This window comes from Blennius ocellaris (genome assembly GCF_963422515.1).
Source record: "Blennius ocellaris genome assembly, chromosome: 13".
NCBI lineage: Eukaryota > Metazoa > Chordata > Actinopteri > Blenniiformes > Blenniidae > Blennius > Blennius ocellaris.
In genome coordinates this window covers 3,620,582-3,633,573 of record NC_137662.1, presented here as the reverse complement: position 1 = coordinate 3,633,573, position 12,992 = coordinate 3,620,582, and the positions used below count along the sequence as shown (strand labels likewise).

The 12,992-nt window shown below is 44.6% G+C and overlaps 2 protein-coding genes across 2 annotated transcripts in view; both read right to left on the bottom strand.

Moving 5' to 3' along the window:
- Positions 1-3,051: 3,051 nt before the first annotated feature.
- Positions 3,052-5,210, bottom strand: otx1 (orthodenticle homeobox 1; the record flags this gene model as incomplete). The annotated part of the gene is made up of 3 exons (XM_080508037.1): positions 3,052-3,801; positions 4,747-4,898; positions 5,114-5,210. The coding sequence occupies 3 exons, from the start codon at positions 5,208-5,210 to the stop codon at positions 3,052-3,054; spliced, it is 999 nt and encodes a 332-aa protein (XP_080364163.1).
- Positions 5,211-11,336: 6,126 nt separating this feature from the next.
- ehbp1 (EH domain binding protein 1) overlaps positions 11,337-12,992 on the bottom strand; it is a 168,619-nt gene continuing 166,963 nt past the window's right edge. The window contains 4 exon segments of the mRNA XM_080507374.1: positions 11,337-12,353; positions 12,536-12,555; positions 12,557-12,622; positions 12,624-12,652. Of these exon segments, the coding sequence (XP_080363500.1) occupies positions 12,059-12,353; positions 12,536-12,555; positions 12,557-12,622; positions 12,624-12,652 (410 nt within the window). The 3' untranslated portion in view covers positions 11,337-12,058.

The following is a 12,992-nucleotide window of genomic DNA, read 5'->3' as shown; positions in this document are numbered from 1 at the left end:
CACATGAAAGAAAATGTTTTTTTTTTCTGTATTTCATGTGAAGATTTGTTCTGGATGAAAACATAAACAGGCCAAAGTTGGATAAATGAGAGACAATTGAACAAATTAAGGCACTAAAAACCGCTGCAATGAGAAAGGTCATAAAAAGCTTAATAAATTTGCTGATGAGGGAATTAGAGGGAAGTGATTGTACCAAACAGGCAACTGGAGCCATAATGACGCATTAAAAGAAAGTAAAGAAGAAGATGCCTTTTCTTTTCGCGTTTTTTTCGTTCTAAAAGATAAAACCTGGATGAATGAGGAAAATATTAAAATATGAGGGAACTGATTTGAACTCAAGATAAAACTCAAACTGGGGTGAAGTTAGAAAAAATTTTTTTTTTCTGTAAATCTGAGTTTGTATTTGAGTTTTTTTTTCTTCTAAAATAGACATAAAGGATTTCACACGCTTTTTTTTCTAAAATATAGAATAGAATAGAAATACTTTATGAATCTCGGGGAAATTCCTTCCACGGGAGAGCATGGAGAAGTATATTTAACAAAAGGTTTTTTTGTTGGTATTTCAGCTATTGGGGGTTGAAGGTTTGAAGGCACTGGCTCTACACGCAACCGAGGCTACAGCCAAAAAAACAAAAACATTATGTGTGGACAAAGTCTTATTTTTGCGATTTTAAATGTGTATAAACAGATTTAATTTGCAGAGAGGAATGAAGGACATCATTCAGGTAAATCAGCCCCAAAAACAGTCTTTTCTATATTTTTTCTTCAGATATAGATTTTCACACAAAAACAGACAATGATGGAATAAACGAGAGAAATCTGAACCTATAAAGAGACTTGATTGCACTAATTGACGGTTTTCTGTATTTCTCTGTAGTTCCGTTCAGACATTTTCAGATGAAATTCAAACATAAGAAGTAAAAAAAAATCAAAAAAATCCACTTGAGCTGCAATCAGGCGGAAGTTAAGTGGAAAAAAAATCGAGCCTGAAAATATGAAGCCCAGGAAGACGCACAACCTGCTGGTGTCGGGGTTTTGTTTTGCTTTCTCTGCACGAGGACGACGCTTTTATTGGGGCAATTAATTTACATGGATCGTCTGTGGCGCTGCTCTGCTGCGGCCTTCGTCCACAAACAACCTTCCTCTTCCTCCTCCTCCTCCTCCTCCTCCTCCTCCTCTCCTCCGCTTTTTATACAATCCCCCCGAGCATAACGCATTAAACACACACACACACACACACACACACACACACACACACACACACACACACACACACACACACACACACACACACACACACACACACACACACACTTTACATGTGACCCCCTAACCTGGCCCCACCTACGTAATTACCGCATCAGAGGCGGTGAAATTCCTGCGGGTTGTTTTGGAGAAACGCGCAGCAGTAATTATGGCGCCATTACTGCGCTGCGTTCAATTACGCCTCGATCAAATGTCTCCCGGCTCAGATTTTTTTTTAGGGCCTTTTTTTTTTTTAATGAAGAAAAAAAAAAAAAAAGCAGAAATTTAAAAAAATAAAAGACGAAGAAGACACTTCCTCCCTGCAGCGAAGCAGAAGACGTCAGTATTTCAATTTGACGCAGACACAGAGGATTAAACGGCCGCTCTCCAAAATGGAAATGCGGGTCTTTGCGTTGCGTTCACGGCTTGTTTTAATTACGCACTAATTTGCATTTACCCGGTTATAATTAGTTTGGGGGTGAAAACAGAATCAACAAGCTTCTTCTTTTTTTCCCTTTTTTTTTTTTTTTTTTTTAAATAAAAGTGTGACTAGTTGAAATGAGAGGAAAGGAACCAGCTTGCTGGAGTTTGTAATTTGCTGCTGCAGAGGAACAAATTGACTCCCTGCTGGGAATCAAACTGAGACAGAAAATAAATATGACTTAACGGATCTTTATTGGATGAACATGTATGTAAGGGTGGTCGCCTTTAAAAGATACATTCAACATCTCACTGTCATTTTTGGAGCTAAAGAAAAAAAAATTATTAATAATCCACATTTCCTCTCCAGTGTTTAAAATGCTTTGACTCCAATATCAAGCCAAGTGCTGCGGTTCAAACATGTCCAATGTCACGACAATGCCCAAGAGAGGAGGTCTGGCTTGAAAACGTAGAGACTAGAATAATAATAATTAGAATAATAATAATATTCGGAAAACAAAATGTACCCTGGGCAGCAGCCCAGGATGGTTCTGCACCTATATTTTTAGATTTAGAGATTTCAGAGACATTTCAAATTGCCAAAAACATTATTTTTTTTCTTTCTGAGTAAAACAGTGTATATAAAAAGCTGAACTTTATGGCCAATTTTTTGTTCTCTTTGGAGTATTTGGAAAGATTTACATACAGTTTTTTTTCTTCTTTTTTTTTTTTTTTTAAACTCCCAAAGTGGTAATAAACAATTTCAAATTCAGGAAAAAAAAAAAAAAAAAAAAAAAAACACCAACTAAACATGGTCACTGTAACTGACCCAAATACATATTTACATATTTCAGCTCCTCGGCGTCGCTGACTAAAAATCTCTGTCGTCCTAAAATAACAAATTTGAGAAATAAAAACTGTACAGGGGCTGATTGGGTTGGAGGTAAAGAAGCAGCACTGCAGGCAGTTCCTGTGTGAAGCAGAGGGGAATATTCCTCCGTCCAGCTGGTGGTCCAACGAGTTTGGTTGAAATGACTTTTTGTTGTTTTGTGGGGGAAAAAAAAAAAAATTCAAAACTGTTCTCCTAAGATCATCCCACTTTAAAACCCTTTTCTTCAACGCTCCTGATGGTTTCCCCTCCAGCGCCGTCTCTCTCTCTCTCTCCTTTCCACCTTTCATTATTTTCACGTTGAAGAAGAGGACGGGGAGCAAGAAGGAAACAAAAGTCCGGCCGCTGAGCATTCCTGCTGCTAACTTACGGTTCATAAACTCTTTTTTTGTCTTTAAAAAAAAAACAAGCAGTTCAGCTTATCTGGGGCTCAGGAGAAGAGGGAGCAGGCGAGCGGGGAGGGACAACAACAACAACAACAACAAAAAAAAGCCCGATCACAAGACTTGGAACCTCCAGGAGGCCTGGTCTTTGTAGTCCAAGCAGTCTGTGGCGTTAAAGTTGAGCTTCCACGAGGAGGCTGCAGTCTGCTCTTTGTAATCCAGGCAGTCGGAGGAGTTGAAGGCCAGGCCGGAGCCGCCGTAGGCCTGGTGGTGGTGGTGGTGGTGGTGGTGCCCCGACGACTGGCTGATGTGGTGGTGCGGGTGGCCCGACATGGACGAGGCCGTCATGGGGCTGAGCTGGTGGGGGTGGTGGTGGGAGTGCATGGGGGCCAGGTAGGAGCCGCAGTCCACGCCGCTGAAGTAGGAGCCGGACGGCGCCGGGTAGCCCTGGCCGTAGCCCGCCGTCTGGTTGTAGGACATGGGGTAGGACGTGGCGGCGGCCGCCGAGCCCGACATGGAGCGCTGCATGCAGGAGGCGTTGGACGGGGGGCCGGGCTCCGGGAGCGGGGCCGCGGCGGGGGCGGGGGCGTTTCCCGGCGAGATGGCGGGGCTCCAGATGGAGGAGACGGTGCTGATGGAGGTAGAGGTGCTGCTGAGCGCCGCCGGGCCCGTGTGGTTGGCGGAGGAGGAGGAGGAGGAGGAAGAGCCGGTGCTGGAGACGGCGGGAGGCGTGAACTGGCCGCTGCTCTCCGAGCCGGTGCTCTCCCTGGCCGGAGATGACTTCTTCTTGGGCGGCCGGGCCTTGGCGCTGCTGCCGCTCTGCTGCTGCTGGCGGCACTTCGCCCTCCGGTTCTTGAACCACACCTGAAAACGGCACAGCACAAACGCTCCGTCAGCAGGGAGCGGGCGAGGAAGGAACGCCGCGCCGCCATGCTGGGAGTACATTATGGAGGAAAATTGGGGGTTATTAGCCATCAAGGTTCATTTCCACCCCGGCCCCTTGGCTCGGACCAGCCAGGGCTCCAATTTCATAGCTGCTCGACGGCTCGAAGATAACAGGCTATTGGGTTGCAGCGCCCAGCGGGGTAACTCTAGAGCACCGGGAGGGTCGCACCGTGTACAGCGTTTTGTTTCACACACACATTCTGAAAATAACTCAAATTGTGAGAGGCGGAGAGGCCGGCCCTGGTTTTCCCCCCTAATGCCTTTTAAGAAGTGCGTTTGTTCAACGTCATCATAGAGCAGCGAGGGTTAATCCCAGACCTTCATTACCTCAACAGCTCCTGTTTCACATCAGATTATTGTAAAAAAAAAAAAAAAAAAAAAAGATAATAAACCAAACTGACAAAACTATCAAATGTTGTTTACAGTTACATGTGGAACTCTTCTCGTTGTTCATTCATCACTTTGGAGAGGCTCCTTAACACGGATGTTTCTTCATATTATTCAGTAAATCTATATTGGATCATTTGATGGTCTGTATAAACTGGAGGATTAAAGAAATTACCCAAGAGGTGTAAATTATATTATTTGTAAATAAACTGAATAGACTTCAAGAAAACAGGAGAACTTTACTACTATTCGTGTTGAGAAAACCTCACAGTTACTTTCCCTGCCTTCAATAACTCAGATCTATGAATTATCAGTTAATTATAGATGTTTATTATAGTGGCTAACAGAGGAATTACAGCAGGCCTAATGGCGCAGGGATATGACGCCTGGAGAAGAAGTCCCGAGGAAAATAGTCCCTGTAAGGTCGAACCCCGCAGCTTGAAGTGTGGTTTTTTTTTTTTTTTTTTCATTCTCTACCTGCACTCTGGACTCCGGCAGGTTGATTTTCAGCGCCACTTCCTCCCGCATGAAGATGTCCGGGTAGCGGGTTTTGGCGAACAGCGCCTCGAGGACGTCTAGCTGCGAGCGGGTGAAAGTAGTCCGCTCCCTCCGCTGCTTCCTGGGGGTCGCTGTGCGGGCCCACGAGACAAGGGTTAGAGTTCAACTCTCAATACTCTGGAACCTTCGCGTGCTTCCTTTCATAGGCGCATTTAATGTTCACAAATTAATAAGTTGGAGAAAAAAATAGTTTTGTTTTTTTATAGAATTTAGTTTACTGGTGTGTGTGTGTGTGTGTGTGTGTGTGTGTGTGTGTGTGTGTGTGTGTGTGTGTGTGTGTGTGTACCCGGGTAGCCCACTGAGGGGTGCAGCAGGTCCATGGCGGCCCCGCTCAGTCCCAGGCCGTTGACGCCGTAGGGCGGCTGTTTGAGGTAGGACATCATGCTACAGGCGGTCACTGCTCCACCCAGCTCAGGCCAGTGGTTCGGTTTCCCCCGATGCTGCAGCTTGACGGAGCAGGGGACCGATCCAAGTCACTGCGCACACACACACACACCGTTAGTCCACACACACACTGCTAAAACAATATGTGCGTTTCAAACACGCCACCAGGAGATTCATCCTCAACTATTTAAACATTCTAACAAGCAGCTGAAGAATTGCAGAATTAATTGTGTATTTATAAAGTGAAAAGATAAACTCATCCAGGAAGTTATTAAACAAATCACACTGCGGTTGTTTCGCTGAGAAATGGCGCAGAATAAACGGGCAACGGTCTTTAAATCACCTCCAGGAGCTCAACTCGGGGAAACGTTCGTGTTAATTCCAACAAATATCACCTTTGAAATGCAGCGTCCATTCATGTGTTTTAATCTAAAGGTTAAAAGGACCGTTTACGCAGAGAGAAAGAAAAAAAGAAAAGTGGCGCAAAAAGTCAATAAATGTGCATTTGTGAATTCACACGCTCCTAAAACGCATTGATTTATTTCTCACTTTCCTCTGCAGACGAGTTGTTTCCAGCAAGTCCTGCACTGCACGGTCAGATTTGTTCTTATGAAATATTAAAGAAGGTTTTTTTTACGCACTGAACCTTTTTAAAAAGCTGCAAGTTCGAATTAAAAAAAATTAACTTCAAATTGTTGGCTAACAAATCTACCATTATGTATTAAAAAATTAAGTAAATTGTTAACAATTATTCTCATTTTAACGCGAGTCTGGTGTTATTTATTAGCAATAAAGTAATAATGGCGTGCGTAAAGTGTGTGTGACAGAAAGTGCAGGCCTACACACACACACACACACACACACACACACACACACTGGATTGTAACTTTTGAACATTTTAAATAATAAAAGAAAAGAAATCACAACTCAAGTCTTACTTTATTTATTTTACATAAAAACTGAACCCACATTTACATTGTTTATCCTTTTCTTTCTATTTTAAATATTTCAAACTGAATCAGCAGCAGTTCATGAGTCACGAACAGGTTCTTGTTTTAATCATCTACTTTATTCAAACCTTCCAAGCACATTTATATCTTTATCTTAAATTCCTTCCGCGGCGGGACTTAAATTGTGACACTATTTCATTTAAAACTGGAACTTTGATTCCAGATCAACCTCCTTTTGTATCTGAGACACGAAAACTGCAGGCGAGTCACACAAGTGTCGAAATATTCAGCAGCTCCTCGGAGGCGACGACTATTTGCATTTTACACCCAGAGAGCAAGTTGAATTCTGCCAGTTTGATTTTCACCTCCTTCTCTGCAGGAGCAGCCGTGTGAATTAAATTAGTGAGATTATTTTAACAAGACGCTCCAAAGTGACCGAACCCGGAGCAGAACGTGAGTCTGGGCGAGAGACAGAGAGAAAGAAAGAGAGAGAGAAAGAGAGAGAGTGAGTAAGTGTGTATTCCTGAGCTTCACTTTTTTATTTGAAGGGGAAAAGAAACGGAAAAGCGCATTTCCAGCTCGGTGAGGCCGGACTGAAAGGAGCAGATCTCAGTGCAAATGAACTCAATTAGAATTTAGATGAGACCTCCGGGGGGAGAAGAGAGAGAGAGAGAGAGAGAAGATAAAGAGAGAGAACGAGAGAGCGAGAGAAGAGCTCTTATCGGCGAAATAAATTAACAAAAACCAAAACACGCCTCTCCAATTATCTACTAAGTGCTTCAATCGCTTTAATGGACAATTACTCTCCATGAAAATAATATATAATAATATTTAAAAAAAAACACTGACAGGAAGGATTTTTGGAATAGAAATATGAAAATTATCTCCTCTTGAGGAAGTTGACTTCATTTATCCGGTTCAAGATTAAATCCTTCACGCTGCGCAATAATTGAAATCTCTCGGAAAATTAAAAAAAAAAAAAAAAGTGTTCCACAAACGCGCAAATAGAAACGTAACGCGGAGACGCTTTAACGAGTTTAGAATACGTTAATAAAAGGAAAAAAAGTTGTCGCTTTCTCGTGCGAGTTTGCGTTTGAAGAGGGGGACATTTGAAACACGGAGAGCAAAGTGCAGAAAGTTTACCTTGTTTGGTTTTCTTCTTCCTCCTTCCTTCTCCTCGAGCTCTCGGACCAAGACAGGCGAGTAAAATTATCCAGCAGGAGGAAGGAAGTCTGCGGGGCACAAAACTCGCTCAGAAACAAACAACCGTGCGCAAAGCGAGCGGCATCACGGGGGGAAGAGGCGCAGAGAGAGAGCGAGAGAGAAGCGCGTCACCGCGTCCTCCGTGCGGCTCCGGACGCTTTTACAGCCAAATAAATCAAACTCATTTGCTTTCAGGGGGCTTGTCGTTGTCTGTCAGAGTGTTAAGGTGATTTCTAATGGAGACGGATGGAGATTGATCACCTTCTCTCCGCCCCGCGCCTCTATGAGCGGAGGATCACCTGCGGATCCGCCTCCCGCAGCCAATCGGCGCGCGTCGCGCGGCTGACGGACGGAGCGCGCGGCCAACGAGAGGTGGAGAGGCTGCCGGGAGAGCGCCTTCCTCCACCCCCCCCCCCTCTCTCTCCCTCTCTCTCTCTCTCCCCCACCCCCCCTCACCCGACCCGGGCAGCAGACGGAGCTCAGCCGTTTTAAAAAGATGGAAATGTTTGTAGGCCTGCAGGAGGAAACCTGCGCTCCGCCGCGCGTAAAGGAGGAAAATCACTGGGAAATAAAACAAACCTTTTTTTTTTTTTTTTAATTCTACAATGTGCAACAGGAAAGACTCAGGGAGCAGCTTGATATTCAATATGTCCTGTTCGCAACTAAATTCGTGGACTTTTCCTCGATTTCAAGGAGCCTTTTCTACATTGAAATCCGTTCGTTTCATTTGGATCCAATGTTTTCATCACAGTCACAAAACACGAATCCGACTGTTTTAAATGTTGTGAAAAATCAGAAGTATTTTTTTTAAGACTTAAAAGCAGCGTTGCTTCGTTTTCCGTCTCGTTTCAACGACATATTTTCAAAAAAGCCGTTGATTTTTATTTTTATTCACACGCGCTGATTTTATTTAACCCCAAAAGTGAACAAGATGAATAAAACAAAAAAGAAATAAGTTAAATTTATCTATTTGATTTTTTTTATTGTGATACCACGCACCCCCCTTTACACACACACACACTAGCACACACACTAATCTCATGAATATTAATGAGGTTTAATCCCCATTTAGAATTACATTTGAGGATGGTTGACGTAAAGTTTAATAGGGACAGACCTCAAACTCAGTGCGGAGGAAAAGAAGCAGAAGAAGGAGAGAAATCTGCATTAAAAGCAGCAGTGTTGATGTGTTTAACCCATCACACCCCGGAAACAAACACGTCTATTTTTTTTTTAGCCGCTCTGGCCTGAACGCTGCTTCTCTGCAAAAACAACTTGTGTAAATGAGAGAGAGAGCGAGATGGAGAGAGAGAGAGGATGGAAATTACATTTTGTGTGTGTGTGAGGAAGAGGATGAGGAGGAGGAGGAGGAGGAGGGGTATCAAAGTAGGACTTAAAAGTCATCGATGAGAGCACTTTGACAGAGAAACTTAGACATCAATAGTCGGCGGAGCGAGAAAAGGGGAACAAAGTAACGTTGGAGGTGTGTGTGTGTGTGTGTGTGTGTGTGTGTGTGTGTGTGTGTGTGTGTGTGTGTGTGCGCGCGTGTGTGTGCGTGTGCGTGTGTGTGTGTGTATTGAGGCCTGCAGTGATGCTGCATGCAGAGGCACCTGAACGCACCTTCCTGCAGGAGCTCAAGTGTGTTGCTTGTTTTTAGACTCAGTCATGAATGAGGAGGTGAGATGAGGGACTTTTTTTATTTTTTTAACTGTGTTTGATTTGAAGCAGGAGGTCAAACGCTCTGAGTTATTATTTTATTTCCGCCACACGTGAAGTCCGAGCAGTCAGAGGGCCGACAAATATTAAAAAAAGCCCCTGACCGAGGCAGCAGCACTCCTCCTTTCTGCACGCTGACACACACACTCACACACTCACACGCACACACTGGCTCCGTTAAATTATGCAAAAAGGCCATTCAACAAATATGGCCCTCACTACACAAAAGAGACGGTTTATTCTGACATTTCCCTGCATTTCTTGTTGTTTCCCCTCCTCTCTCGATGTGAGTAAGACCCCGAGATAAACCCCTGAACAAGTATCAAGTTATCAAGTTGCACACCAACCTTTTGTAATAAAGAGTATTTTGTCTAATCCAAATTGCAGTTGAATTTTCTTAATGCTGAGCTGGTAAAGCCTGGATTAGGAGAGGAGCGGAGAGGAGAGGAGAGGAGGGGGAAAAGTTTTGTCCCTTCAGCCGGCAGGATTGGAAGCGGGGATCTGCGGGGATGTTGTCGGTGCTTATTAAAACGATGATGCATAAAAAAAACGGGATGCAGTGTTTAGTGGGAGCCCCGGCGCTGCGCGCGGAGAGCCGCGCTCCCTCCGGTGCGGCCGGTGCGCGCGGCGGCGGCGAGGCGGAGGCCGAGCGGCGCAGCAGCACCTGTGAGGTGAGGCCAAGCAGGAGACATCAAAGCTCAGGAGATAATCCATTCAGCCCGAGGATTCTCTGCTGCACGGCAGCACCGAGCCGCAGCCGCCGGCCGGCCGAACGGCCGGACGCCTTTTTACGCGGCGACTCGCTCTTTATTCAGCGGAGAAAGAAAGAAAGAGAGAGAGAGAGAAAAACAACAAAAAACGGAAAGTGACTCCAAATGTTTTTTCACTGCTTCTGCCTGAGCTGGAAGCTTAAAGGGAGCAGAGGGATGCTGCGGAGGTAAGGAGGCCGCTTCAGCCGTTTATTCTACATTTTAAATTACACACAAAAAAAAACATGCTAATAAAATGGATTTAAATTTAGATTTAAAGGGAGTTTTTATACCAAGACAAATGGATTCAGAACTATTAATAACCATCAAGACGTTTGGTTGAGTTTGACGCACAGTTGCGTAAACTCTTCATCAATTAATATGCCTCGGAGAATATTTAAACAATTAAATGTGAATGATAGGTGGTGTGAATATATTAAAGATTTTACACACACAGTCTCTCTCTCCCTCTCTCTCTCTCTCTCACCACACACACACACACCTAAAATGTCCCTTTGCTTCCCTGCCAGCCGCGATAAACGCGCGTTAATACGAAGTAAAACAAAGCGCCTCGGGACACGCGCGGTGCGTAACGTGCGCGTAAAGTCGGACTCCAAGCAGAGAAGAAACGAATCAGCAAATTAATGTGAAAGTATTAGGAAGGCCGGGGCGGACGTCTGCTGTCACAACCTATTTCCCCGCTTTAATCGCGGACGCGAGGCAGCCTGCAGGGTTCACGCGCGCCACACTTTGTTCATCCTCATGTTTTATTACCGATTGGTTTTGCGCATGGAGGCAAATTAGCGCAAATTAGAGGGCGACCTGAATTTCAAGCAACGCTGGGATTTATCATCAATATATTATTTTATTTACAGGGCTGATAATTAATAATAACCCCCCCCCCCCCCCCTCTCCTCCCTCCATCCCTCCAGCCGCTGACCGCTGAGCCTCTCCGGTTCTCCGCCGCCTCCAGCGCGCACAACGAGCGGCCCGGAGAAAAACACCTGCTCGGTACAAAGTCATTCCTCTAATCTTCTTCAGAAGAAGCAGCTCAGCTACGACCTCAAACAAAAGAGAGGAAGAAAAAAAAAAAACTCCTTTACAAACGCCAATTTTAATTTATAAACACGCCGCGGGTCGCAGGGGAATTGAAGAGAGCGTCGAATAATCAGCGCAGTTAAACGCGGCTGGACGCAGTGAGAGGAGACGCTCCCAGCCCAGGGCGAGCACACATTTCAATTAGTTTAGAAAGATCTACACAAAATGAATAAAAAATAAAACATGTTTAGATCATGAGGAAACTTTTAAAGTGAGCCAATATTCAAAACACGGAAAACGATGATAAAAATCCGCCTTACCAGGGAAAAATGCGTCGGATTGAATTAAAAATCTGCATTTGGATGATTAAAACAATTATTAAAAAAAACAACTTGCATTTCAAGCAGTTTTGCAAAGTCTCGTTTGGATGCAGAGTTAAAAAAAAAAAAAAAAGTCAGACGCAGGCCGGTGGAGTATGAAACCATAAAGGACTTTATTACTGAAGACTGGGGTTATGACACTGGAATAAATAATCAGGTAAATGCTCACGTAAAGAACAGCTGCACCAGATGGTGCAGCTCGAGGAGATACAGGTGGAAGCTTAACCGTTTATTCTTCTCATGGATACAATAAATACAAACCTGAACATGAAGGGTGAAACTTACAAGAAGCTTCCAGGAGGAAAGAAACGGCAATAAATAATATAGATTTGTTGTTTTGTTTTTTTAACTGCATGGAAAGAGAAACTAATGTTGGAAGCTTTCTGTCAGAGCAGTGAAGAAAATATACAACACAGTGTTTTATTTATTATTACTATTATTATTATTATTATTTTAATCTTTCTTTTGGTAAACTGCTTTTCAAGCCAAGACAATAAAAAAAAGCAATAGGAAAAGTTTATGCAAGTTTATGAACTTTTAACACGTTTCCCCAAGTTATAAGATATTTTACAAGTAAAAATTGTAATTAAAAGATACACAGTCAAGTAATGAAGTAGCTGGAAAAAGACTGATGATGCAGGTTTTTTTTCTCCTTTTTTTTCTTTAAACTTTGAAACAAAAAACATGGTGGAGCTCGTCATCGTGAAGAAAAACGTAAGACTCTTCTTTTGGTGCTGCGGCGCCGTTCCATCCAGACACGGCGGCGCTCCGTCTCTCACCTCTCTTTATTTATATTACATACAGGTACCGTTCAGCATGAGAGTCCAGGTGAAGTGAAACGTTGAGGAGAGGCGGGACCACAGTCTGTAGAAAGTTCAAGTCTCTGCGGCGGAGAGAGAGAGAGAGAGAGAGAGAGAGGGAGAGGAGGAAAAAAAAACCCTCGCAGGAACAGAACGGATATGGAGGAGGAAACATTTCTTTGATCGGCTACATTTGTTGTTTCTCTGACGATCACATGGACGACACATTTCTCCTCTTTCTTGGCCATCTTGCCTTTGTTCTGCTCCAGCGTTCCGGCTTCCAGGTGCTCGTCCTCCTCCTCGGCCCTGCGGACGGCAGAGGTCAAGAGGTCAGGAGAGGTGGAGCAGGAAGCAGGTAACGGTCAGTGCCACCTGTGGAGGCCCGGTGCCACAGCAGAGCTCAGACCCCCCCCCCCCCCCCCCCCCCCCCCCACCCTGTCGCCCCCCCCCACCCCCACCCCGTCGCCCCCCCCCGCGGGGGAACTTACTCTTTCTCCTGAGCGTCCAGGGTCTCGGACCAGTGCGTCTCGTTTGTTGACCAGTATGACCAGTTCGTCCAGCAGCAGCTGCTCACGGTCTCTTCTGGGCCTCAGTCTTCTGCCAGTCTGCACACACACACGCACGCACGCACCACACACACACACACACACACACACACACACACACACACACACACACACACACACACACACACACACACACACACACACACACACACACACACACACACACACACACACACACACACACACACACACACACACCGTCAGAACCTTCCGGACATTTTTGAATTTCAGAAAAAAAACAAAACAACCAAAACTTCATCCTGGAGTAAAAACTGAGTCGGACTGATGATGATGATGATGATGATGATGATGATGATGAAGAGCTACAACACGACCCTTCAATCCTCTCATGGATATGCGATGGTGTGCAAACACACTA